General features: G+C 48.6%; 1 protein-coding gene across 1 annotated transcript; it reads right to left on the reverse strand.

The window, feature by feature from the left end:
- Positions 1-706: 706 nt before the first annotated feature.
- On the reverse strand, positions 707-25442 carry polr2g (RNA polymerase II subunit G). The gene is made up of 8 exons (XM_073031266.1): positions 25304-25442; positions 19968-20077; positions 13697-13856; positions 9497-9547; positions 4617-4682; positions 3025-3096; positions 2568-2601; positions 707-1469 (listed from the first exon to the last, which is right to left on the reverse strand). The coding sequence occupies exons 1-8, from the start codon at positions 25313-25315 to the stop codon at positions 1456-1458; spliced, it is 519 nt and encodes a 172-aa protein (XP_072887367.1). The 5' UTR covers positions 25316-25442; the 3' UTR covers positions 707-1455.
- Between the last annotated feature and the right edge of the window lie 2261 nt (positions 25443-27703).

Consider the following 27703-nt stretch of genomic DNA (forward strand, 5'->3'; position numbering starts at 1 on the left):
CCATGGGGCAGAGAATTCCACAGATTCCCCACTCTCCGGGAAAAGCAGTTCCTCATCTCCGTCCTAAACCTACTTCCCCAAATCTTGAAGCTATGTCCCCTGGTTCTAGTCTCACCTACCAGTGGAAACAACTTTCCTGCCTCAATCTTAATTTTATGCTTCTATAAGATCTCCTCTCATTCTTCTGAATTCCAGCGAGTACAGTCCCAAGCGACTCAATCTCTCTTCCTAGTCTAACCCCCTCATTTCCGGTGAACCTCCTCGCACCGTCTCCAAAGCCAGTCTATCCTTCCTCAAGTAAGGAGACCAGAACTGCACACAGTACCCCAGGTGCGGCCTCACCAGTACCCTGTACAGTTGCAGCATAACCTCCCTGCTCTCGAATTCAGTCCCTCCAGCAATGAAGGGCAACAATCCAATGGCTTTCTTGACGGCCTGCAAACCAACCTTTTGCAATTCATTGTAGTACCTACCTAAATGTCTTTCAAAAGTTCCCAATATTCGGCAGGACATCCGAGGCACCCACCACTCTCTGTTAACAAACTTCCCGCTCACATCATCTTTGAAGTTGCCTCCTCACCAATTTTTTAAAAAATGTTTCACAAGCAGACCAATTAATATCCACAATCAGTTTTGATGGGTAAACAGTGGAAAATGTACACAGTTTAAAACTGCACAGAAGGCATTAACCAGAAATACCAGAACATTTCCAAGTCACAGATCTATTTATTAGATAGGAAACACAGGGATCTTTGTGGCTTGCTTAGAATTCAATTAAAATGGGAAAAAGAAACCACAAAATATTCCATCAGAAAATCAAATACATTTTTTTTAAAGCCTAGGGAATCAGAAATTACATCTGTTTAAGTTTAAGGTTCAGCCAACACCCTAAGCATCAGATTGTCCAGGATAACCAACCAACAGGGGGAGACAGAGTTCCTGGAATGGAAGCATTGGGCAGTGGAGGCCAGAGAGAGAGAAAATATCGGCCTACTTCTTTCTGGGAGCGAGCGCTCTGCGTGTGTCCGAGAGAGGCCACAACGAACACACTCGCCGCGAGAGGAGGCTGGGTTAGCCCCGGAGCTGACGCCAGATTCTTTGCAGCTTGACTGCGGGTTTGAAGTAGAGCCGATGTCACCGTGTAGGTTCCAAGGCAGCAGCTCACGTGGACTGTGGCAACACTGCTGCCCTCGTGGAGGGAAGTGAAGGGGGGGGTCACTCCAGAAGAGCTGCCCTCTTTTGGGCTGAGGAGGATTCCAGGGAGGTGTCTTACAGACCCGTTTTGCGTAGGATCTCGCTGCCTCGGACGACAACCACATCTGCGGGGTCAGACCCCCCCCCAGAGAGCCGGTCCTGTGCGGCGGTGCGAAAGGGATACTGCGCCAGGGTAGGGAGAGGTCGCCCTTCCGAACTCCTGATCCCTGTGGTGGCGGGTCTGGGTGGGTGACGGGAGCTCTAGCTGACAAGCCCTGCAAGAGAGAAAAACGCTCAATCATTACGTGACGGAGGCTTGCAGAGATCAAGAGGGCAGCCCCTGCCTCCCAAACCTGGCACGCCTCCAGTTCGGCAAGATTCTCCGGGACACCAGGAGTGTGCTACCAAGAGAGACCAAACAGGCTCCGAATTCAAGTTTAATTGTCATTTAATATACAGTCAAATGAAACATCGTCCCTCTGGGACAACACATACAATCACAGATGGAACAGTGTTACCATCCAGCACAGTGTCACAAAATAATGACAGCACAGATCCCCGAGTGGCACCGCCTGAGGGCCGATGGTGTACGGGACTCTGTCCTTTGGGGATTAGCAGGGACAGTCTTACAGAAAGATGCAAGATCCCAGGGGGTGTAGATGTGGAGAATCTTCAGTGATTGTCACTAGGCGTTTGGAAACTTATTACTGCGTGGAGTGGTGAGCATTTGGCATTCTCTGCCTGAGGGAACGCGGGAGGCCGGTCAGTCCATGAATCACCGCGAGTCCACTGGAGGGGGAGGGAGGGTTTCAATGTCGGCTGGAGGCTGAAGCAGCTGGCCTGTCCTGCCCTGGGGGGGGGGGGGGGGGGTTAGAGGGCCGAGTATGTGCGGATGGGTGGCGAATTGGGGCTTGTTCCGCTGTTGGCACTCGGTGCTGTTTCCGCGAGCGTGCTGTCGGAACGTGTGACAACCCCTCCCAACTACATCCTCGGGTTGCTGACGCAAACGACACGTTTCGATGTGCGTGTGAATCTGAAGTGGCAGTTTTCGGCAGCTCAGGGGCATGGAGGATCCGGTACCGAGGGTATGATCGTACTGGGAGGTGGAGCAGTGGTCTCTTGTGAAATACCATCTGCAGAATTGTGCTCGCAGTCTAGGCTCGCCGACACTCTGACATGGAGGGTGACAAGGTTCCTTTCCAAAATGTCTTCGACATCGAAAACAGCACGGGTGGAATGAGCCACCCACTCTCACTGCACCGGGAGCTATTGCCCTCACACCCATGTTTTCCTGTCTCATCACACATCCAGAGGAGGTGGAGACACCCGCTAGCCCCCCACCCTTCTCCCGGGACAACGGCAGACGTACTCACCGAGGTAGTCATCCATCAAAGAGCCGATGGCAAACTGCAAGTGAAGTGAAGACACCGTTACAGGAGTGGACAAACTCCCCCCCTCCTCCACGCACCTAAAGGTGGTGCGTTTGGCATACAGATTTCTCTGGCTTGCCCCCCTCCCCTAATCTCTCTAGGCCGCTCACCCCTCCCCCATTCTCTCCGAGTCTCTCCCCCTCCCCCACTCTCTACGAGCCTCTGCCCCTCCCCCACTCTACGGGCCTCTCCCCCTCCTCGACTCTCTACGGGCATCTGCCCCTCCCCCACTCTCTCCGGGCCTTTCCCCCTCCCCCCCTCTCTCCGGGCATCTGCCCCTCCCCCACTCTCTCCGGGCCTCTGCCCGCGGCCCCCCCCCCCCCGTGTCTCCCTGCCCCTCTCCATGCCTCCATGTCTCCACGCATTACAGCAGCCTGCTGAAATCGGGCTGAGTACTTACTATGTCGTTTTTATCCACTCTGGTGCCTACGATCTTCAGGCGAATCTCATCATCTTGCTGAATGACTATGTCCTGAAGGGGAAGACCCAGAGTTACAAAGACCATTCTGTCAAACGCGCGCACACACACACACACACACAAACACTCTGTTCCGATGGAATCTGGGAGAGGCCAGGGTCAGAGCGGAAATTTTCTCCCAGCCCCTAAAGAGGTTCGACGTGGAACGGCTACAATTCCAAGAAGCAATGGTCAGGCTCCCGTTTAGAGACACACGGAGCCTCACCACTCTCGCAAGTAGGAACTTGCTCAGGCCTGTGGAAGTGGATTACTCCCGATTCGCTATTGTAAATTTAACAGTCCCAGTCTGGAGGCTGCACTTCTAGTTGGACAGTTGTTACAGCTCTACTGACCAGTGAATTGAAAACCAAAGCAACAAATGTGCTGAAGAAAGCAAACTAGCTGTTTGTGTGCAGTTTTTCACTGATCCCATTTTATTTCTTTGTTCTACTGCGAAGGCCTGCAAGAAAATGAACCTCAGGGTGAGATTTGGTGATCCGTACCTCCTCTGAAAACTACAGAAATCTGAAAGAAAAACGAGTAATGTCAGAACACTCAGGTCAGGCAGCATCTGTGGAGAATGAAGAGCCGCTGCCAGGTCCGGCCAAGGAAACATTACAACTGTTTCTCTCTCTTTCTCTCCTAAACCGGTCGAGTTTTTCCAGCATTTTGAATCCCACACAACGTTATTTGCTATTTTTCTTCAAGTAATTCTAGCCAAACTGTTAACCTTCTTTGATTCTAGGGGCTGAAGTTAGGTGTGATCCAGGGCGACTGTTCCCTGCGCTGCCTTAGCCACGTCTGCACTGAAGGGTAGTTTTTTACAACAGGGTAAAAGCGAATGGGCGGTGAACCAATTCATGAATGCCACCTCGATATTTTTGCTCTCTCTTTGCACTACATTTAGATTTTAAAATCAAATTCTTATTGCGATTTATAGGTTTTTAGCAACAGAATTAATATCATCGGCATATGTCATGAAACTTGTTAACAGTGGCAGCACTACATAACAAGTGGTGCAAAAACAGAAAGAAAAACATAGTGAGGTAGTGTTCATGGGTTCAACATTCGTTCAGAAATCAGATGGCAGAGGGAAAGAATCTGTCCCTGAATCGCTGAGTGTGTGCCTTCAGGCTCCTGTACCTCCTCCCTGATGGCAGAGGGGAAGAAGCTGTTCCTGAATCGTTCAGTGTGTGCCTTCAGGCTCCTGTACCTCCTCCCTGATGGTGACAATGAGAACAGGCGTGACCTGGGCGACGTGCAAAACAAGTTTAGTGATATTAAAGCTGGTTCTGCTTCAGGTCAGAAAGAAAAACTATTCAAAGAGAGAGCAGCAATAACGAGCTGAATTCTCCCTCACCCAGTGACCCCACCTATCTGACAATAGAATTACCCGTCGCTGGCCGGTGCCACCTTCCCTCGCTGTGGTAGCAACCAGCAGCCTCCTCAGTGGTGCTCAGCTAGACTGGGGGGGAGAAACGAATGCATTCTTTCCACGTTATAGAGTGACTGAACATCCCAGCAGAGTCACCTACCTCATCGCTGGTCTTGTAACAGGGTGGGTTGGAGTTGGGGTCAAATTCCATTTCTGACGGAATAGACTGGGGAGAGAAACAGGACAAACTAATCAACTTCATGGCAAAGACAAGATCAAAGGTCAAAGTAAATTTAATATCGGAGTATGTCCATGTCACCGTATACTGCCTTCCGCTTCATTTTGACTACAACGCAAATCCCCTCCCTACACGCACAGCCAACCTTCAGGTTCCCAACCTTTTCACGCCACGGGCCCCTGCTGTTAAACGAGGGGTCCAGGTTGCAAACCCCTGCGTTAGAATGATGCTGTCACTTTGACACACACACACAGGGGGAATGTACATTGTTGCATTCAGTTCCTCTGACCACGTGGCAACTTCCTACCACTATCATTAAAACGGATTTGCTAGTTTACACAGCGGGCGCAGCAACCGGCTGGGTGCACTGGCTCCGTTCCACAAGGGATCTCCCCAATCCCTTACCCCACCCAACCTTTCTCTCTCATGTACTTCCTTACCATTCTTTAAATGTACCCATGCTCTCTTAGACAGCAGGACGTGGGAGACCAGGCTCAGCCATTTATCGCTGCTCTCGACCCCATTCTCCTGCCGTCTGCCCGTAACCTTTGACACCCTCACTGACCAAGAACCTATCAACTTCTGCTTTAAATATACTTATCTGTGCCAATGAATTCCACAGATTCACCACCCAGTGGCTAAAGAAATTCTTTCTCATCTGTCCTAAAGGGGCGTCCTTGCATTCTGAGGCTGCGCCCTCTAGTCCCGGACTCCCCCACTGTAGTTGACATCCTCTCCACATCCATTCTATCTGTGTCCTCTGGTCCTAGACTCCCCCACTATAGGAAACATCCTCTCCACATCCACTCTATCTGTGTCCTCTGGTCCTAGACTCCCCCACTATAGGAAACATCCTCTCCACATCCACTCTATCTGTGTCCTCTGCTCCTAGACTCCCCCACTATAGGAAACATCCTCTCCACATCCACTCTATCTATGTCCTCTGGTCCTAGACTCCCCCATGATAGGAAACATCCTCTCCACATCCACTCTATCTGTGTCCTCTGCTCCTAGACTCCCCCATCATAGGAAACATCCTCTCCACATCCACTCTATCTGTGTCCTCTGGTCCTAGACTCCCCCACTATAGGAAACATCCTCTCCACATCCACTCTATCTGTGTCCTCTGGTCCTAGACGCCCCCACTATAGGGAACATCCTCTCCACATCCACTCTATCTGTGTCCTCTGGTCCTAGACTCCCCCACTATAGGAAACATCGTCTCCACATCCACTCTATCTATGTCCTCTGGTCCTAGACTCCCCCACGATAGGAAACATCCTCTCCACATCCACTCTATCTGTGTCCTCTGGTCCTAGACTCCCCCACGATAGGAAACATCCTCTCCACATCCACTCTATCTGTGTCCTCTGTTCCTAGACTCCCCCACTATAGGAAACATCCTCTCCACATCCACTCTATCTGTGTCCTCTGGTCCTAGACTCCCCCACCATAGGAAACATCCTCTCCACATCCACTCTATCTGTGTCCTCTGGTCCTAGACTCCCCCACTATAGGAAACATCCTTTCCACATCCACTCTATCTGTGTCCTCTGGTCCTAGACTCCCCCACTATAGGAAACATCCTCTCCACATCCACTCTATCTGTGTCCTCTGGTCCTAGACTCCCCCACTATAGGAAACATCCTCTCCACATCCACTCTATCTGTATCCTCTGGTCCTAGACTCCCCCACTATAGGAAACATCCTCTCCACATCCACTCTATCTGTGTCCTCTGGTCCTAGACTCCCCCACTATAGGAAACATCCTCTCCACACCCATTCTATCTGTGTCCTCTGGTCCTAGACTCCCCCACTATAGGAAACATCCTCTCCACATCCACTCTATCTAGGCTTTTCAAAATTCAGTAGGTTTCAATTAGACCCCTCCCACTCTAAATTCCAGTGAGTACAGACACCAAACGCTCCTCTCACAGTACGTTAACCCTTTGTCTCCAGGTAAAGACTTCCCCTGATTCTACACTTACGTGAACCATTCAAAGCAAGTTCCGCATTCAACCTCTGAGTAAACTCTCGTGTTATCTCCCCCTCCACCATCCACCCTCACAACTGCAACATCTTCCCTGCCTTAGGGTGGCAAATGGTAGGCGTAACGCGGTCACGTTACAGCTTCTCTGGCAGCACGTTGAGATGTCCCCAGGAGTTCCCAACCTGGGGTCCACAGGCCCCTCGGTTAATGGCATTAAGAAAAGTTTGGTACGCTGCCGACCGGCTCGGTCCGGGCTTCAGGAGGAAGCCCCGGGGCTCGGTGTGTGGGGGACCATGTTGTAGGGTTCTCCCTCCACTGGGCAGGGCAAGGAACCCCCTCATTTACTGCACTAGTGTTACCACCCTGGCCTATGCCAGATTTTGCGGTGAGTGGTTCCCGGTTCGAATCCAGCCAGCTCCTCGCACGCTTTCAACACGTGCTGGGTCGAGCATCGAGCTAGCGACTCGGCCTCGTAAAAAAATAGAGAAATGCTAATGAAACGGCAAGGTTGCCGGCTCACGGAGAGAAACAACATTACCACCCCGAGGGGGCGCGTGAGTGGCAACAATCGATTGGTTTTAAGGAATATAACAGCCGACTGCTTATCGTATAACTATGAATTGTCAATGGTTCAATTTAATATCAGAGAATGTATACGGTTTACAACCCGAAACTTGTACTCTTCAGAGACAGCCACGAAATAGAAAAAACACCCCCAGGAATGAATGACAGAAACATCAGAACCCCAAAGCCCCTCCTCCCCTCCCAAGCACAAGCAGAAGCAAAAATATCGACCCGACCCCCCCCCCCCACTCGCACCGGCTCTACCCCCTCCCCCCACCATGTAAGAATGTACACATTTCATGACTTAACCTTGTAAATATTTGACTGACGTTGATTTTGATTTCTTTTCAAGCGACTCAGGTTCAATTCCCTGTCACTGTCTGTAAGGAGTTTGTACGTTCTCCCTGTGACCGGGCGGGATTCCTCCGGTCCACATTCCAAAGACAAATGAGTAAGTTGTGGACGTACAGTCTTGGTTCTGGGAGCCTGGCGATACTTGCGTGTGGACCCCAGCGTATCCTCAATGTTGGGCGCCAGGTCACTGAAGACATTTAAGGTGGAGGGAGCTCGGTTCATGATGAGTCAGGGCAGCAAAGGTTACGGGCAGGAGAAAGGGGCTGAGAGGGGTAAAACTCAGCCCCGATGCAATGCGGTGCAGACGCGATGGGGCAAATTGCTTAATTCTGTTCCTGTGTCTTATAGTCTAACTGGGACTCAGAGGACTGGGCAGGAAAAGCTGATGTTTGGTTATCAGGAAACAAAATAATAAAAGAGCAGGGACACGAGTCAGGAAGCACAAAGGGGAGTAGGATTATTTGGCAATTCAAAGGTCTTGCGATGACTGTAATTCCGGCAGCACCTCGTTTCTATGTGAAACACTGAGGCATCTTGATGCACCGGAACCAGCAAGGCAGAGTGAGGGCTGGTGTTGATAGGCAGTTGTGGCCAGCATGGGCACTGTGGGCCAAAGGGCCTGTTTCTTTATTCGGCCACAGACCCTTCCAGCCAAAGGAGTCTACACTGCCCAAGTCACCCATGTGACTAATTAACCTACTGAAGTAGTATAGTGGATATCACAACACTGTACAGCACCAGCGATCGGGGTTCAATTCCCACCACTGCCTGTAAGGAGTTTGTAGAATGCTTGGTTTCCTCCCACAGTCCGAAGCGGGTACCAGTTGGTGGGTCATTGTAAATTGTCCCGTGATTAGGCTGGGGCTCGAAGAGCCTGTTCTGCGCTGTATCCCGATAAAAATAGACAGCCAGCGCGCCTTTGGGACACGGGAGGAAACCGGGGCACCAGGAGGGAACCCACGCAGACACCGACGGAAACTAAGCCCGTGTCGCCAGCGCTGTAATAGCGTTACACGGCTGCGTAACAAAGGAACGCTGCAAAAATGTCTGTTACTTGGGGAATACAGGGGTACAACACATCGGCAAGGTTACAGGGGTCGTCATGAGGCATTGTAATGTGGGATTCACTCGATGGATTTGCAAAGACGGGTACGCAGTGAGTGGAGTGTGAGGGCGTGGTATGAGCGATTGTTCTGACCACTTGAGTTGAGTATGTTGTTCTCCCAAGGGGTTACTGCTTAATGAAGAAAACCATGTGCGACTCTGTTTAATGTGGGGAGGATGACAAATGGGGGAGTTCTTCAGAGAAATGAAGGGGGGAAATCTCACTGAAACCTGTCAAATAGTGAAAAGCCTCAATAGAGTGGATGTGCCCCATGGTGGGAGAGTCTAGGACCTGAGGACACAGCCTCAGAATACAGGTGATGTCCATTTAGAATGGAGACGAGGAGGAATTTCTCTAGCAAGAGGGCGGTGAATCTGTGCAAATCATTCTGCAGTCGGCCGTGGGGACCAGCTTTCTGGGTATATTTAATGTGGAGACTGATAGGCTCTTGATTAGTGAGGGCATCAAAGGTTACAGGGGGATGGCAGGAAGAATAAATCAGCCGTGATGGATGGTGCAGCGGATCCGATGGGCTGAATGGCCTCATTCTGCTCTTATGTGTTACGGCCTTATGGAAACCCACACACCCACAGGGAGACCATACAAACTCCTCACAGGCAGCGGTGGGAATTGAACACGGGCTTGCCAGCACTGTGAAGCATTATGCTACCACCAATTTTTATGCAATGATATTGAATTCTCAGCCGCCATAATGGGACTGAACCCGTTACTTATCGAGCAGCTTTACCGGTGAACAGGAGGTGAGCGTCAGCAGGTTTTACAACTTACGTGTCTGGAGATGAAGCAGGACATGGGCCCGATTTCAGTGAAGAGTCCAACCTTCGGGGTTCAGAAAGAATAATAAATAAACGGAGCAGCTGTTCGACTCATCCCTAGACTGACACCACATTTACACGACCGATTCTTACCCCTGGGGAGTAACAGGGCACTAGAAATACATGACTGATCCTTACCCTGAGGAGTAACCCGGACGTAACGCTGACCAAATTGTGACCATTTTGGGGCTCGTCTCAGGGAGGATGCTCTGGCATTGGAGAGGGTGGGAATGAACGGGTTAACACGCGAGGAGCATTTGAGTTCAGAAGAATGAGAGGGGATCTCGTTAAAACCTATCCTGGTCTACATAGGAACGAGGATGTTTCCAATAGTCTGGGATCCCAGTTTCCTAGTCCAGGACCCGAGAGCACTACCTTAGAATACAATAATAATTAATCACTTCATTGATCCTGAGTGGGGAATTCTTTTGTTACAGCAGCAATGTTGAAAAACACTTAGCAGTGTGCACACTAAGAACAAAGCACAGAATAATACACAATAATAATTTACCAATGTGCAATAATGCATGAAATGATAAAACAGAGACTATTGTGCTATGAACCGTTCTCCTGTCGCTCAGAGATGAACTTATTGGATTTGGCAGGAAAGATTTTCTGGAACGATCCTTTGACGGTGGAGCTGAATGACTCCATTCGACAAGGTGCTCCTCTGCTCATGGACAGGACTTTCCATAATGGATAATAGTCTGTTTAGTGGCCTCCTCTCCACCACGAACTCAAAAGGTTTCCCGGTTGAGTTTATTTTCTCTTTGTGCATCACCAGCACCGACAATGTTCCCCCAACGTAAAGCCGCAAAGAAGACTGCACTTGCTACAACAGACTGGTGAAAGATCTCCGGCATCCAGAATAGAGGTGCTCAGAGGAGGTTTACAAGAATTATCCCGGGAACGAAAGGGTTAACGTGTGAGGAGCACTCGTTGTCTCTGGGCCCGTGCTCGTGGGACTTCAGAAGGATGAGGGGAGGAGTCTCAATGAAACCTACTGAGTATTGAAAGGCCTTGACGGGGTGAACGTGGAGAAGGTATTTCCGATAGTGGGAAGAGTCTAGGACCAGAGGGCACGGCCTCAGAATAGAAGGACGTGCCTTTAGGACAGAGATGAGGAGGAATTTCTTTAGCCAGAGGGTGGTGAAACTGCAAAATCCATTGTCACAGATGGCTGTGGAGGCCAAGTTACTTTGGATGTACTAGAAGTGGATGTTGGTGGGTTTGTCATAGGTTATCAAAGGTTACAGGGAGAAGGTAGGACAATGGGATTGAGAGATAATAAATCAGCCTTGGTGAAACGGCAGAGTAACGGCTCCTGTGTCTTATGGTCTTGTAACAGGACACGATTGATTCTTATTCTGGGAATAACTGAACACTACTTTGGATCACCTGGACAAGAGCAATACCTACATCAGGCTGCTGTTTATCGATTACAGCTCACCAGGAGAACACAGCCTGTGCAGATCGGAACTACTATCTCCTCCTCGCTGACAACCAACACCGGCACACCTCAAGAATGCTCGCTCAGCCCACTGCCTTACTCTCCCGATACCCACGGCTGTGTGGGTGGGCACAGCACCCGCCATCTATAAATTTACCGACGACACAACTACTGTTGGCTGACAAGGAGACATACAGGAGCGAGACGGATCAGCTGGTTGAGTGGTGTTACAACCACCTTGCGCTCAGCATCAGTAAGACCAAGGGACTGACTGTGGACTTCAGGGAAGGCAAGTTGAGGGGACACACACCAGTCCTCATCAAGCCATCAGCAGTGTAAATAGTGAGCAGCTTCAGGTCCTTGGGTGTCAACATCTCTGAAGGTCTACCCTATCGATGCCATTACAAGAAGGCCGATGTAACCCCTGCGTAGCACCAGTTTTGTCGCGTGTGATTAGTCGCCGCACTCTTTGAGAAAATCAAATGACACTGGGTGCTAGTAGGCCATCAGAAGATTCTGGTATCAGAAGGAGGGAGTGAACAGAAACCACACACTTCTGGAGACAAGTTTTGTTTACAAGAAACAACAACATGTACAAAATATTTACATGAGCAAGAACAATTCAAAATTCCAACATTTTATTTACGTTCCAAATCTTAGCTGTCAAACCACAATTTCCTTTTTAATTAGAATCAGAGATTCCTTTATTACCCTAATTAGATCTAGTGTTACTCCCTATTTAAAAGTTTACAGACAAAACTTTCCTTTTTACTCGTCTCTAGTTAGTTACAAAAGTAATTATAATTCCAATTCTTAAGTATTAGTTAACTTCAGTTTCATTCCAGGCAGTATATCTACAATTTTAAATTGAAATTCAAAAATTATATATACACACAGTTTAACTCCTTTCATGACAATTCTCTAACGTCACAACTTTTAAACAAAGTACCGTAGATTCTGGACTACAGAGCGCACCTGATTAAAAGCCGCTGGCTCTAATTTTAGAAATAAAATCAATTTTTTACTTGTAAAGGCCGCACCGGATTTTAGGCCGCACCGGATTTTCGGCCGCAGGTGTCCCACGTTGTAATATGAGATATTTACACAGAAAGATATTACACGTGAGGATTTTTTAACTTTTAATTAAATCCATATGGTAACAAAAACAAATACATATTGCAAATGCTTTTTTTCGAACCATCCCCATAACGCGGCTACTTTTAAATATACGTTGCGTATACTTCTTTACTGAACAACATTCCAATATCTCCTAACGACTGGTAAAAAATATATATACTGCAGCCTACCAGGAAAAGTTATTGATCGCCTTTAACTTAAAAGCAGCGTTTTCGCTCCGCCGCTCGACCCCCGCCGTCCCGTTTATCGCAAACTAGTATTTTTCCCACAAGACGCGGCGAAATCGGGTGTGACGTCATAGCATCCCGCGATGTAGTACAGAAAACAAATATAGTTAAAACTCTTCTAACTTTAACTAGAAAATGAATTACTAAGCGAAAATATTATAAACTAAATAACTGCCATAAAGGCAGCACAATGCTTTTCTTCGAGTGTTTTCCATGTTGATGAGGGTGAGTACAAATGACTGATTTACAATAATTTAATTGTGAAAGTGCGCTTGATTTATCGTACAATTTCATTGGACCTCTGTGAACTACTCATCAATTTTATTGGTCTACTGTTACGAGGCGGCATGAAAAAAAACCATGTATTAGCCGCTCTGTATTAAAGGCCGCAGAGTTCAAAGCTGTTCAAAATGTGGGAAAAAAGTAGTGGCTTAAAATCCGGAATCTACGGTATATCTCATTCAGTAACTTATCAAAGTCTTTGCAAAAAAAAAATCAGTTCTAGCAGAAAATCAAATTCAGATTCTTCGAATGAAAATAAACTTATGCATCCAACTGTATTAAATCCTCTGCGTCGTTACACGTTTCGTTCTCACGCTGGTTCCTCATCTTGGGTGGCTCACCATCGTGTTTCTTGGTTGGTTGGATGAAATAGTTGATCATCCACGGAAAGTCAGTTCACAAACTTGGACAAAGACTTGACCAAATGCCTTGGTATGATTTTGCAGAACTAATTCCCGACTACACGATAGGGACTCTTGGACACTCGTCTCTGCCGATATTGTCTCGTTATAGCTGTAGCTTCAATAAATCTTTTATCGCTATTGTCTCTCTTCCAGGGGTTTCGCACTGAGGGGTTGAAGTTACTAAAGGTACTCACTGCTAATTCCACTCTTAACAGTTCACGTCTTCAGCTTTTAATCGTCGCTGCGTTTCTCTTCTTGTCCGTCCTGCCCTCGCAGAGCGTCGTTTTCAAAACTCTTTCTTAAAACAAAAATCGGCAATCTTTGTTTTCATCCCTCCACAGGTGGAGCTTTCTAACATTACGTCTTTGGGTTTAATTAACCTGGGTTACACGCAGCAGGGCCCATATTTCATTAGGAGTTTGAGGAGATCAGGCACGTCAGCAAAGTCACTTGCAAATGCACCTCATTCTAACTGGGTTAATCACTATCTGGTACGGAGGGGCTGCTGCACAGGATTGGAAAAAGTCACAGAAAATTATGCACTCAGCCAGCTCTGTCATGGGCACTAGACAAAATAGCAGGTCGAAACTTAAAACTGTTTCACATAACTACAGACAGGAGTTACAGTGAAAATAATTACACCTGGACGTTACCTTGTTGACCTGTGTGACCACAGCATCGACAACCTCCCCTTTGAATGGACGGAAGACAATGGCCTTGTACTTGACGGGGTAGAGCACGAACCCCCGTCCTGACTGGATCACACCTGCTCCAATGTTGTCTATGGTGGTGACGGCAATGACAAATCCGTATCTGGAATAAATCAAAACGCTGCAGCTTTAGCGCGCGGTTTGGATGCCGTCGGTGAATTGGACAGCAGGCTCAGAATAAAACCCACCGTAACTCACACACACACACACACACACACTATGCCAGAGGAACTCAGCAGGTCAGGCAGCGTCTATGGAGAAGAGTAAACAGTTTCGGGCATTTTGGGCCTGGAATAGGGAGAGGGAAGAAGGAGGTTGGGGGAGGGAGAAAGACGTACAAGGTGGTAGGTGATTAGTGGAACCGGGGAGGAGGTGACGTACAGAGCTGGGAGGTTGGTTGGTGAATGAGACAAAGAGCTGGAGAAGGACTGGAATAGGGAGAGGGAAGAAGGAGGTTGGGGGAGGGAGAAAGACGTACAAGGTAGTAGGTGATTAGTGAAACCCGGGAGGAGGTGACGTACAGAGCTGGGAGGTTGGTTGGTGAATGAGACAAAGAGCTGGAGAAGGACTGGAATAGGGAGAGGGAAGAAGGAGGTTGGGGGAGGGAGAAAGACGTACAAGGTAGTAGGTGATTAGTGAAACCCGGGAGGAGGTGACGTACAGAGCTGGGAGGTTGGTTGGTGAATGAGACAAAGAGCTGGAGAAGGACTGGAATAGGGAGAGGGAAGAAGGAGGTTGGGGGAGGGAGAAAGACGTACAAGGTAGTAGGTGATTAGTGGAACCGGGGAGGAGGTGACGTACAGAGCTGGGAGGTTGGTTGGTGAATGAGACAAAGAGCTGGAGAAGGACTGGAATAGGGAGAGGGAAGAAGGAGGTTGGGGGAGGGAGAAAGACGTACAAGGTAGTAGGTGATTAGTGAAACCCGGGAGGAGGTGACGTACAGAGCTGGGAGGTTGGTTGGTGAATGAGACAAAGAGCTGGAGAAGGGGGGGGGGGGGTTGGATATGATAGGAGAGGGTAGAAAGGGAAGGGGGAAGGTCACCAGAGGGAGGTGATGGGCAGGCAAGAAGGTGAGAGAGGAAAAAGGGAATGAAAAATGGTGAAGGGAGGGGTGCAATTACTAGAAGTTTGAGAAATCGATGTTCATCCCATCAGGTTGGAATCCACCCAGACAGAATAGGTGTTGCTTCTCCAACGGAATGGGAATGGGAAGTGGAATTGAAATGGGTGGCCACCGAGAGATCCTGCTTTTTCTGGCAGTGTAGGTGCTTGACGAAGCGGTCTCCCAATCTACGTCAGTGTTGCTGGCAGAGGAAGGGAAGCCCCTTTCTGAGGAGGAGGAGGAAGAGGACATCTCATGTAGATCATGAGCAATCCTCTCAAGACCGTTTGGGGCAACATGGTAGTGGTTAGCACAACGCTTTACAGTACCGGCAACCTGGGTTCAATTCCTGCCACTGCCTGTGAGGAGCTTATACGTTCAAACCCGTGACTGTGTGGGTGTCCTCCGGGTGCTCCGGTTTCCTCCCACAGTCCAAAGACCAACCAGTTGGTAGGTTAATTGTCACTGTAAATTGTCCCGTGATTAGGCTAGAATTAAATTGGAGGAATCGCTGGACAGCACGGCTCAAAGGGCCACTTCAGCGCCGGATCTCAGTAAATGAATCTTTATTGCATTTCGTTGTATGTTTCAATATACATATGGCAAATACAACTAAAGTAAAACATACTGACCAAGATTTCCATCTAAGCTGGTACATCTCCCTCTGAACCAGGGGTTCCCATGGAGCCTTACCTTAACCGAGAGGAGCATGGACCCAGTTGGGAATCCCACTCTACACCTTTCCTACCATGTACGGTAAAAACGGTGTTAATGAACCTGCATCAACCACCACACCTGTCTTTGAGTGAAATGGTTATCCCTCAGGTTCTCCCCTCTCACCTTAACCTGCGCCCTCTTGTCCTTGATTCTCCCCAACCCTGGGATAAAGACTGTGACCTATGACCTATGCCCCTCTTCAAGATCACTCCTCACCCTCTGATGAATAAAGTCTCAACCTGCCCAACTTCCCTCCGTAACTCAGTCCCTCAAGTCCTGGCAACTCCTCTACATGCTCTCCACTCTTTTCCCAGGCCAGAATGAACCCTTGTGCAACATTACTTTCCAAATCTGTCCTCAGCAGTGTGGCACAAGGGCAACAAAACATCCCAACTTCTGTACTCAGTGATGAAGGCAAGTGTACCACTTTCAGGAATCCACAAACTCGTACTCCTGGGTTCCTCTGGTCTACAACACTCCCCAGGGCCCCGCTGCCCACTGTGTTAGTCTGTACCTCATCTGTCTTCCCAAAATACAACACCCAGATTAAACTCCATCTGCCACTCCTTGGCCCACTTACTCAGCTACTCAAAATCCCTCTGTAAATCTTCACTGCCTGCAGCACCACCTATTTTAGTGTCAGCTGCAAGCTTACAAACCGTGTCTTGTATACATTCTCAACCAAATTGTTGATATTGACGCCACAGTGCATTGAGCCTAATACAGTGTGCTGGCAAACTCCACCAATCGTAGGTCTCCAGTCTGAAAAACAGTGGTAGAGACACATACAACTACAACATTTAGAAGACATCCAGACAGGTTTAGTGGGATGCTGTCCAAATGGGACTAACTGAACTAGGCAATTTGTTTTAACTTAGCAATACAGAGCAGAGTAAGGCTGTGTCGCCCCAGCAACCCCCGACGAACCCAATTTAACCCTAACCTAAACATGGGACAATTTACAGCGGCCAATCAAACTCCCAGCACATTTTTGGACTGTGGGAGGAAACCAGAGCACTCGGAGGAAACCCCCCGACAGAACAGCACCAGATATGAACTCTGGAACGCTGTAACAGCATCACGCTACCGTGGCAACACAAACGACGTGGGCTCGAAGACCTCTTCCCACGTTGTATCGGCCTATGATCCTAATATTTAAAGATTGGCTTTAATCGTCACATATAGACTGAAACATGCAGTGAAACATGTCGCTTGCATCAAATAGTATAGGAAGGATGTGGAAGCATTGGAAAGGGTACAGAGGAGATTTACCAGGATGCTGCCTGGTTTAGAGAGTATGCATTATGATCAGAGATTAAGGGAGCTAGGGCTTTACTCTCTGGAGAGAAGGAGGATGAGAGGAGACATGATAGAGGTGTACAAGATATTAAGAGGAATAGACAGAGCGGACAGCCAGCGCCTCTTCCCCAGGGCACCACTGCTCAGTACAAGAGGACATGGCTTTAAGGTAAGGGGAGGGAAGTTCAAGTGGGATATTAGAGGAAGGTTTTTCATTCAGAGAGTGGTTGATGTGTGGAATGCACTGCCTGAGTCAGTGGTGGAGGCAGATACACTAATGAAGTTTAAGAGACTACTAGATAGGTATATGGAGGAATTTAAGGTGGGGGGTTATATGGGAGGCACAACATCGTGGGCCGAAGGGCCTGTAATGTGCTGTACTATTCTATGCAAATCCAATCTGCAAACACTGATGCCGGAAATCCTGAGCAACGCACACAAAATGCTGGAGACTCAGCAGGTCAGGCAGCAGCCATGGAGAGGAATGAACAGTCGACATTACAGGCTGATTGTGCCGGGCAAATGTCACCACTCTTTACATTGCCCACAACTCACCGACCCAGACTGCCTCCGCAAGTCATACAAACCCCTTACAGGCAGCAGCGTGGAAATGACCGCCACGTTACCGTGCTGTGCTGTAACACCAGTGGTGAACCACGCTCCGAGCTTACAGTGGGAGAATACCGAGCAGATCGCCGCCCAGCAGAGTAGACCTGTAGACCAGCTGAAAAATTCCTCTCGCGCAAAGCCGTGAGGACCCGAGCACGTTGCCGGACTGGTATTCTTTAAGGCATTTATTAGCTGCCAAGTGTGAGCTATAGTGAAATGTAGCAACCTCATGAAAGACTGGGAATTTTTGGACATTAAGGTGGATGTGACAATGCCAACAGACCATAAGAGGGAGGAGTAGAATTAGGCCATTTGGCCCATCTTGTCTGCTCCGCCATTTCATCACGGCCGATCCATTTTCCCTCTCAGCCCCCAATCCCCTGCCTTCTCCCCGTATCCCTTCATGCCCTACCCAGTCAAGAATCTATCAAACTCTGCCAACGACCTGGCCTCCATCGCTGCCTAAGAGTCTCACTACACATTGCCTCTGTTTGTAACCTAACTACCTCATCTTTAGCACTACCATTCCAGTTCTCTTCTTCTGTTCAAGCTGATACACCCCAATTTGAACAGGAGGAACTGCAGACGCTGGAAATCCAAGTAACACACACCAAATGCTGGAGGAGCTCAGCAGACCAGGCCGCGTCTATGGAAAAGATGTTTCGGGCCAAGACCCTTCATCAGGACGTGGAACGTCGACTCTTTCCTGCAGAAGCTGCCTGGCCCGCTGAGTTCCTCCAGCATTTTGTGCGTGTTACACTCCAGTTCAATTTACCCCTGCCAATACTGCCCACACAGAAATGGAAGGGTTTGCTTGGGTTATGGCTGCTACCAACAGCATTTACTGCCCATCCTAGTGGTCTCAAGAGTCATTCCATGCTGCTCGAGTAGATTTGGGAGCATTATCTAAGAAAGTGTGCGCTGGCATCCGGAAGGGTCCGGACGAGGTTCACAATAATGATCCTGGAAGTGAAGGGGTTAACGTATGAGGAGCATTTATTTATTATTTGGTGGTACAGCATGGAGTAAGAGCAACAGCCCTTCGAGCCACGCTGGCCAGCAAACACCCCCCACCCCCACTTAACACTGGCCTAACCACAGAATTCACAATTAACCTACTAACCAGTACGTCTCTGGACTGCGGGAGGAATCTGCAGAACATAGAGAGAGCTCGTGCATTCTACTGGAGGATGTACAGACTCCTCAAAGGGGAAACAGGCATTCAGCGCTGTACTCCCGACAGCCCAAGCTGTAACAATGGCTCACAGAACTCAGCACATTACAGGCCCTTCGGCCCACAATGCTGTGCCGACCTCTAGAAACTGCCTCGAATTTCCCTACTGCATAACCCTCTATTTTCCTAAGCTCCACGTACCTACCTAAAACCCTCTTAAAAGACCCTCCACCGCCGTCGGCAGCCCATTCCACACACCCACCACTCTGTGTGAAAAACTTACCTCTGACGTCCCCCCCAAAAGCACCTTAAAACCATCTATTGTGCTAGCCATTTCAGCCCTGGGGAAAAGCCTCTGACTATCTACACAATCAATGGCTTTCACCATCTTTTACACCTGTATCAGGTCATCCGTCATCCTCCGTCGCTCCAAGGAGAAAAGGCCGAGTTCACTCCACCTATTCTCATAAGGCATGCTCCCCAATCCAGGCAACAACGTCCTCTGCACTCTCTCTATAGAACTGCATACTCGCTAGAGTTTAGAAGAATAGGGGGTGGGGGGAATGTGCTGAGATTGGAGAGGGTTGGGAAGAGGTTCATGAGAACGATCCCGGAATGAAAAAGATTATCATATCAAGGGCACTTGATAGCCCTGGGCCTGTACTCGCTGGAATTTAGAAAACCGAGGGAGGATTCTCACTGAAACCTATCAACGCGATAGGCCTAGAGGGCACAGCGTCAGAATGGAAGGGTGTCCCTTTAGAACAGAGATGAGGAGGAACTTGTTTAGCCAATTTGTGGAATTCATTGCTACAGATGGCAGTGAAGGGCAAGTTATTGGGTACATTCAAAACGGAGTTTAACAGGTTGTTAATTAGTAAGGAGGTTACAGAGAGATGGCAGGAGAATGGGGTTGAGGGGATAATTTCCCAGTCATGATGGAGTGGCACAGTAGTCTCGAAGGCCAATTGGCCTAATTCTGCTCTTATGGGACAGAAGCCGCATGCACAGACTAGAAGTCTTTGGTTACTGGAGAAACAGCAGCATCTTTGTAACACAAACTGCACCAATTTCATTTGGTGGCCCACTCACACCTTCACGTGGACATCTAGGAACGCCAGAACATCGATAAACAAGTCCAAAGAAAACACACAAAATATCAGACTGGGAAATTTATGCAGGCAGCTTTAAATCTAATTGCAAACACAGCAACCACAACGGAAAAACACTGTGACAAACATGAGACATTCCTGCCGTTTGTGACATGTACTGCTTGGAATATGGATTTTAAACGGGACCCGCCGGTCACTCACTTCCCAGTGCAGGTTCCTTCCACCTCGGTGAACAGCTTCTGTTTGACGGTATTGAGGAGGTTGGGCCCAAAGTAACGAGGGTGAAGCAGGATTTCGTGTTCCAGAGAAATCTGAATTCATAAGGAAAGAAATACGGTTCAAAAATAAGCAGTTGTGCTTTTCAACGGGCTTCGGAAACTTTCAACAGTCAACAAAAATACAGTTGGCGGCCATACCGCCATCACTGGGGGAGGTCAGGAGTCCACAGTCTCCAGTGCGGAACAGAAACTGCCCTTGCAACACTACCGGGGGAAAGGGCATCACGTTGTTCAAGGTTCCCTCACTTCCAGGATGCATTAAACCCTCTTGACTGGTCGCAAATTATTCCACAGAAAATTCTCAAAAGCGGGGTTGCACACACCGGAAATTGTAAGGTAAGGATAGCACTGGAACTGGAATAGGTATTGTCCAGTCCTGAGATACAGTGAAACACCTCCTCTTGCAGACCATCCATACTGATCATGTAGGTAGTACAGGGAAAAGCAGTCACAGAATGCAGAACGTGAGCGAGTTCATTCTCCACCTGTCAGAGCAGACAGAATGGCCCCAGGGGCAGTGTTGTGTTCTTCGGGAATTCTGGGAGACCTCCAGCCTCCCGGAGAACCACATCTGCACCAGGCCCCCCCCAGAGAGGAAATGGAGTTGTGGCTCGGAGACCTTCAGCTCGTACGGGAAACTGGGAGAGGAGCTTCAGGGAGGTGGTTACTCCAAGGTTGCAGGAGACCGCTGACCTTCAGGGGAAGGAAAGAAAATGGGTGGCCAGCACAGCGTAACTTTCACTGAGCAAACACGAGGAAATCTGCAGATGCTGGAAATTCAAACAACACACACAAAATGCTGGTGGAACACAACAGACCAGGCAGCATCTATAGGGAGAAGCACTGTCGACGTTTCGGTTAGTCCTGACGAAGGGTCTCGGCCCGAAACGTCGACAGCGCTTCCCCTTATAGATGCTGCCTGGCCTGCTGCGGTCCACCAGCATTTTGTGTGTGTTGTTTGTAACTTTCACTGAGATCTCTGTAAATTCTAGAGGATTTAAGCCTCATCTGCAGGTGCATCGAAGCACAGGGCGATACAGGTCATCTGTGACAAGTCAGTGAGGATTGTGCTGGGAGCAGCCGCAAGTGTCGTCACGCTCAACAGACTAACGGTTTTCGAATGTCGAAGGAAACCAGAGCACCTGCAGGTCCGTGCAACCTCCTCACAGACTGCGGCAGGGTACAAACCCCCACTGGTGTACGCTGGCACTTTAGAGCAACTATTCTAACCCCCCTTCAATTCAATGTCTCCTCAGACAGCAAACCTACAAGTCTAGTGAATTGCTGTTGCATTCCCAGTCCGTCAAGTCCACAATATTCCAGCTGTGTTCTGCTCACTACGTCTTTCGCACGTGGCAGAAAGACACGTCCGTGGTCTTCCGCTGCTGTAACCCATCCACTTCATGGTTCAACGTGCTGTGCGTTCAGAGATGCTCTTCCGCACACCAGCGTTGTAACGGGTGGTTGTTTGAGTTCCTGTCGCCTTCCCGTCAGCTTGAACCAGTCAGAATTAGATTTAATATCACCGGTACATTTGTTGTTATGCAGCAGCAGTACATTGTGATACATAATAAAAACTGGAAACAATTTTTAAAAAATTGTTAAATTAAATAAGTAGTGCTTTTTATAAGCACTTTTAAATAAGTACTACCTTTTTTGGTAGTGAGGGAGTATTCACGGGTTCAATGGTTTCAAATTAATGTCAGAGGGGAAGAATCTGTTCCTGAATCACTGAGTGTGTGCCCTCAGATTCCAGCACCTCCTTCCCAATGAGAAGAGGGCATGACCTGGGTGATGGGGGTCCTTAATAATGGGCGCCGCATTTTGAGGCACCGCTCCTTGAAGATGTCCCGGATACCACGGAGACTAGTACCCATGATGGAGCTGACTAAGTTTACAACTCTCTGCAGCTTATTTTGATCCTGTCCACCCCATACCAGACGCTGATGCAGCCAGTCAGAATGCTCTCCATGGTACACCTGCAGAGATTTGCTTTGTACCCCACTGAGTTCCTCCCACATCTTGTTTTACGCCAGAGATTCCAGCATCTGTCGCCTCTTGTGTCTTCGATTTTCTGACACATCTCAGTCACCTAACTGAGATTCTCCTAAAGATATAGAAAGGTTTGTCTGGGACAGAAACTTGCCTTGCCACTTGATGTCACAAAGGACTACCTTGAGTTCTTGGTGGCATTTGTCATTTAGTGAGCATCACGCTCCCCCCTTCCACTTTTCCATTCTGGAAGGAGTTCTTTGGCCACGAGAGGGGAGCGGTTTCGCAGGGTCCTTCTGACAAATTTTCCCTCTGGTATCGGAATAGTGATGAGGATGCAGAGGGATAACAAACCAGGTGAGGGAGGGAGTTTCTTGTTGCTTTCAGTACTTGCTCCAGGTCGACCTGGCTAGAGTGACTCAGCCCAAAACTCCGACTATCCAGGTCCCTCTCGTTGCTGAGACCCTCCAGCACTTTGGTTGCAGCTGAAGATTAGCAACAGCAGAATCTGCAACCGCACGGCTTGACGTACTCTAAAGCATTAGAGGATCAACCTTATCGTCACAGGAAAGTACAGCATAGAAATGGGCCATTTGGCCCATCTAGTCCATGCCAAAACTATTTAAACTGCTCTGGATTTCAACAACACTGAGACGGCTCTGGCCAAGGTTTGAAATGACATCCGCTTAAACCATGATGATGGTAAAATCTGAGTTTTGGTTTTACTGGATCTAGGGCTGACGCAGTAGACCGTGGCATATTACCGGACAGACTGAAAAACATCGAAAATAGGCGCAGTAGGCCATTCGGCCCTTCGAGCCTGCACCGCCATTCCGTATGATCATTGCTGATCATCCAACTCAGAACCCTGTACCTGCTTTCTCTCCATACCCCCTGATCCCTTTAGCCACAAGGGCCATATCTAACTCACTCTTAAATATAGCCAATGAACTGGTCTCAACTGTTTCCTGTGGCAGAGAATTCCACGATTCACCACTCTCTGTGTGAAGAAGTTTTTCCTCATCTCGGTCCTAAAAGGCTTCCCCTTTATCCTTAAATTGTGACCCCTCGTTCTGGACTTCCCCAACATCGGAAACAAAACCAGGTGGGACTTTCCGGTACAGCTCTGAAGTGGTTTAAATCGTATTTACGAGACATGGACTATTTTGTATTGATTGGTAGCTGCATATCTGACCAAAAGGAAATGAGATGTGGGGTGCCTCGAGGGTCCACACTAGGGCCTCTTCTGTTTAACATTTACATGCTCCCTCTGACTCAAATTAAGCACCTTTATTATGCGGATGATACTCAGATTTATATAACAGTGTCATCAGCGACTAGGGTCCCATACAATCACTACAATGCTGCATTGGATGAACCAAAATTTCCTCCAAAGAGAATACGGAAATAGTTGATTCTGGTGCCAAAAAAGAACGATTAGAAGTCAGTTCCCAGGAACCACGCCAGGAACCTTGGTGTTGTGATGGACTACTGCCACATTAAAACAATTACAAAGTCGGTCTGCTACCATCATAAAACTATAGTGAGAGTTAAAGGGTTTATGTCTCAGCGAGATCTAGACAAACTCGTCCGTGCATTCATTTTTAATAGGCTTGATTACTGTAATGGCGTTTTCACAGGTCTCTGTAAAAAATCCCACAGACCGATATCTCAGAAAGGATGTGTTGTCATCCGAGAGAGTCCAGAGGAGGTCCACGAGGATGATTCCGGGTTAACTCGTTTGGCAGCTTTGGGCCTGTACTCATTAAGAAGGAGGGGGGGTGGGTCTCGTTGAAACCTACCAAGTGTTGAAAGGATTAGATACGGTGAATGTGCAGAGGATGTTTCCTTTGGTGGGGGTATTCAGAAGTGGAGGGCACAGCCTCGAAATTAAGGGGCAACTCTTTAGTACAGACTGCGGTGGAGGCCAAATCCATGGGTATACTTAAGGCAGGTGTACAGGGTTGAGTGGGATCCGGGATCAGCCATGATGGAACGGCCCAGCAGATTCGATGGGCTGAATGGCCTGATTCTGCTCCTTCGCCTGATGGGACCGGCGCGGTTCATTCAGAACTCTGCTGCTGGAGTCCTCACCAAGACCAAGAAAGCAGAACACATCACCCCAGTTCTCAGAGTGCTACACCGGCTTCCCGAACGTCAGAGGTTACTGCAGGTTTACAAAGCCCTGAATGCTCTCGGGCCAAAATACACCTCCGATCTCACTATGAACCTTCCCGAGCTCTCAGGTCGTCTGGGGGCAGGTCTGCTCACCGCCCCCAGAGTCAAAACTAAACATGGTGAAGCAGTTACTATGCTCCAAATATCCGCAACAACCTTCCAGAGGATCTGAAATCTGCCCCAACTTTAAGCTCTTTAAATCAAGGCCTAAAACTTTTATTTACGCTGTGGCTTTCAATTAGGATCTCCCGCACTGTAACTTCTATTTATCATATAATTTTTCTGTGTGATTTTATTCTCTTATGTATTGTCTGAAATTTGATGTTTGATTTGTATATCTTGAGCCTTGTGTTTGAAAAGTAAACTTGCTTACTTGCTCCCGTCGACCTGCACTGGGACCACAGCCCTCCAAGCCCTTACCAATCCATGTGATTCTCTTAAACGTTGAAATCGAGCTCGTCCCACACTCTCATTACCCTCTGAGTGAATTAGTTCCCCCCCTCATGTTCCCTTTAAACTTTTCACCTTTCACCCTTGACCCAAGCTTAACACACTTTAGACCTTGAGGAGTGCAGAGGGGATGGGGATAGGGTGCAACACTAGCTTAAAAAAAATGAGTCAAGTTATTATTAGAGGCAAATGACTTCTGGCAAACAAACCCAGAGAGTTTAGGCACCTTTAGTCGAGTCGAGGATGAGGCCTAGTCAGCAGCTGTAGGCAACACTTAGGGTAGGCTTGTGTTTTCATTAGCTAAAATAACATTATTATTATTATTATTACCAACAATATCTTCTTAGATGTCGGGCTTTTGACTTCAACGGCTTGGTAAATTTGAATTTAAAACGGTAAAAAACGATACCTACACCCTCGTCCAACCCGCCCGCAACTATCATTGGTGGGACGAACCGCCAATCAAACAGAAACCGGTCATACTATCACGGGATTGGTCGGCGCGGCCGTCAATCAGGGAAGCAGCGCCCTAGCGCTCCCACCCCTTTCATTCGCCCGCCGCTCCTCAACCGTTCAGCACAGTCGCTGATAATCCCTCTTGAATTAATATAATTTCTATTAACTCAACCAGATACTCACGTGATAAAACATCGCTGCAACGATCGGGAGGGACGCCGGAAATCGTTAAAACAACCAGGCAACAAACTCGCGGCCAGGTTGTCGGCTAGCAGCCGCTCGTGTGCGTCATGACGCAGCCTCCGTCCCCGCCCCCCCCGTGACGCGCGCGTTGTGGGCGTTCCCGCCCTTCCTCCCCTCCCCTCCCCCAGCCCAGCCCGGCCGCCATTTCCTGGTCCAGCTCCACGTGGAGGCGGATCGACGCTTAATCGGACACTGAGCCCCGAGAAAAGGGGAAACTAATGGGTTTTGGGAGGGAAATCAGAAAAGGTGACGGGAGGAGGGTGGAAAAAATTGATGGTGATACAGGAAACTCTGTGTTACAGCCAGGATATCCCTATACAGCCCTTCCTGCTGAGGTAGACAATCACATGTACTTCCACCAACCCTAAATGTCCTGTTCCGTGCCCTCAGTCTGGCTTCCTCTACAATGGTGAGACTGAGCACAGGCTAGGCAAACCTCCGAGCACCTGTTCTACGTGGTCAAGAAAGCTCGGCATCCAGGACGAGGGAGTAAATGGGATCAGACACTGGCTTTGTGGGAGGAACCGGAGAGTCAGAATCAGGTTTAAACTTGCTAACTTAGCGGCAGCAGTACAATGTAATGCATGATAAATATATATAGAGAGAAAAAAATCAATTACAGTAAGTATGTGTATATTAAAACATTGCAGGAACAGAAATAATTTTAACAAGTATTGGAGTAGTGTTCATGGGTTCAATGTCCATTCAGGAATCGGATGGCAGAGGGGAAGAAGCTGTTCCTGAATCGTTGAGTGTGTGCCTTCAGGCTCCTGTACCTCCTCCCTGATGGGGGCAATGAGAAGAGGGCACGTCCTGGGTGGTGGGGGTCCTTAATGATGGACGCTGCCTTTCTGAGGCATCGTTCCTTGAAGATGTCCTGGATACTCGGAGGCTGGTGCCCGTGATGGAGCTGACTGAGTTTACAACCCTCTGCTGCTTATTTCAATCCATGAAGTAGCTTCACTCACCCCACCCCATACCAGACGGTGATGCAGCCAGTCAGAATGCGCCCCACAGTACATCTGCAGAAATTTGCAAGTGTTTTAGGTGACAAACCAAATAGCTTCATCGATATGTTGCGACCAGGTTAGATCCTCGGAGATATTGACACCCAGGAAATTGCTCACTCTCTCCACTTCTGATCCCTCTATGAGGATTGGTTCATGTTCCTCCATCTTACCCTTCGTGGAGTCCACAGTCAGTTCTTTGGTCTTACGGACGTTGAGTGCCAGGTTGTTGCTGCGACACCACTCAACCAGCTGGTACACTTCGCTCCTGTACGCCCTCGCATCATCACCTCTGAGATTCTGCCAACAGCGGTTGTGTCGTCAGCAACGTTACAGATGGCATTTGCGCCATGCCGAGCCACACAGTCGCAGACTGGCAGTAGATGGTTGCCTCTCCGACCGGAGGCCTGTGACTAGCGGAGTACCACGGGGATCGGTGCCGGCTCTGTTGTTGTTCAACGGTCTGGGTGATAATGTGGTTAGCTGGACTGGCAACGTTGTGGATGACACCATGACCGGGGTGTAGTGGGCAGCGAGGAAGATCATCATGGTTTACAGCTGGATCTGGACCAAGATCCAAGACAAGTGAGAGGTTTTGCACTTAAGTAGGACCAACCAGGGTAGGTCTTACACAGTGAACAGGAGGGCACTGAGAGTGCGATAGAACAGAGGGATCTAGGGATACAGGTACATAATTTCTTGAAAGTGGCAGCAAAGGTAGACAGGGTTGTAAAGGCACATTGGCCTTCATAAATCAAAATATTGAGTACAGGAGATGGGATGAAATTGTATAAGATGTTGGTACGGCCTAATTTGGAGTATTGAGTGCAGCTTTGGTCACCGACCTACAGGAAAGATGCAAATAAGTTGGAAAGAGTACAGAGAAAATTTACAAGGATGTTGTCAGGCCTGGAGGATCTGAGTTATAAGGAAAGATTGAATGGGTTAGGACTTTGGTGTTCCTTGGAAAATAGAAGATTGAGGGACGATTTGATAGAGGTATGCAAAAAACTTGAGGAGTATAGATAGGGTAAATGCAAGCAGGCTTTTTCCACTGAGGTTGGGTGGGACTACAACCAGAGGTCATGGGTTAAGGGTTAAAGTGCCGAGGAAGATTGAAACATCAAGGCAAATGTGGAGGAGAGTGAGCGGTTCTTGGAGTTCTGGTTCGAGTCACTACTAACAGAGTCGCCGCTGGTTCGAGTCACTACTAACAGAGGGGCTGCTGGTTGGAGTCACTACCAACAGAGGGGCCGCTGGTTCGAGTCGCTGCCGTCTGAGGGGGAGCTGGTTCAAGTCACTACTAACAGAGGGGCTGCTGGTTCGAGTCACT

The sequence above is a fragment of the Hemitrygon akajei genome, chromosome 28, assembly GCF_048418815.1.
Source record: "Hemitrygon akajei chromosome 28, sHemAka1.3, whole genome shotgun sequence".
Lineage (NCBI taxonomy): Eukaryota > Metazoa > Chordata > Chondrichthyes > Myliobatiformes > Dasyatidae > Hemitrygon > Hemitrygon akajei.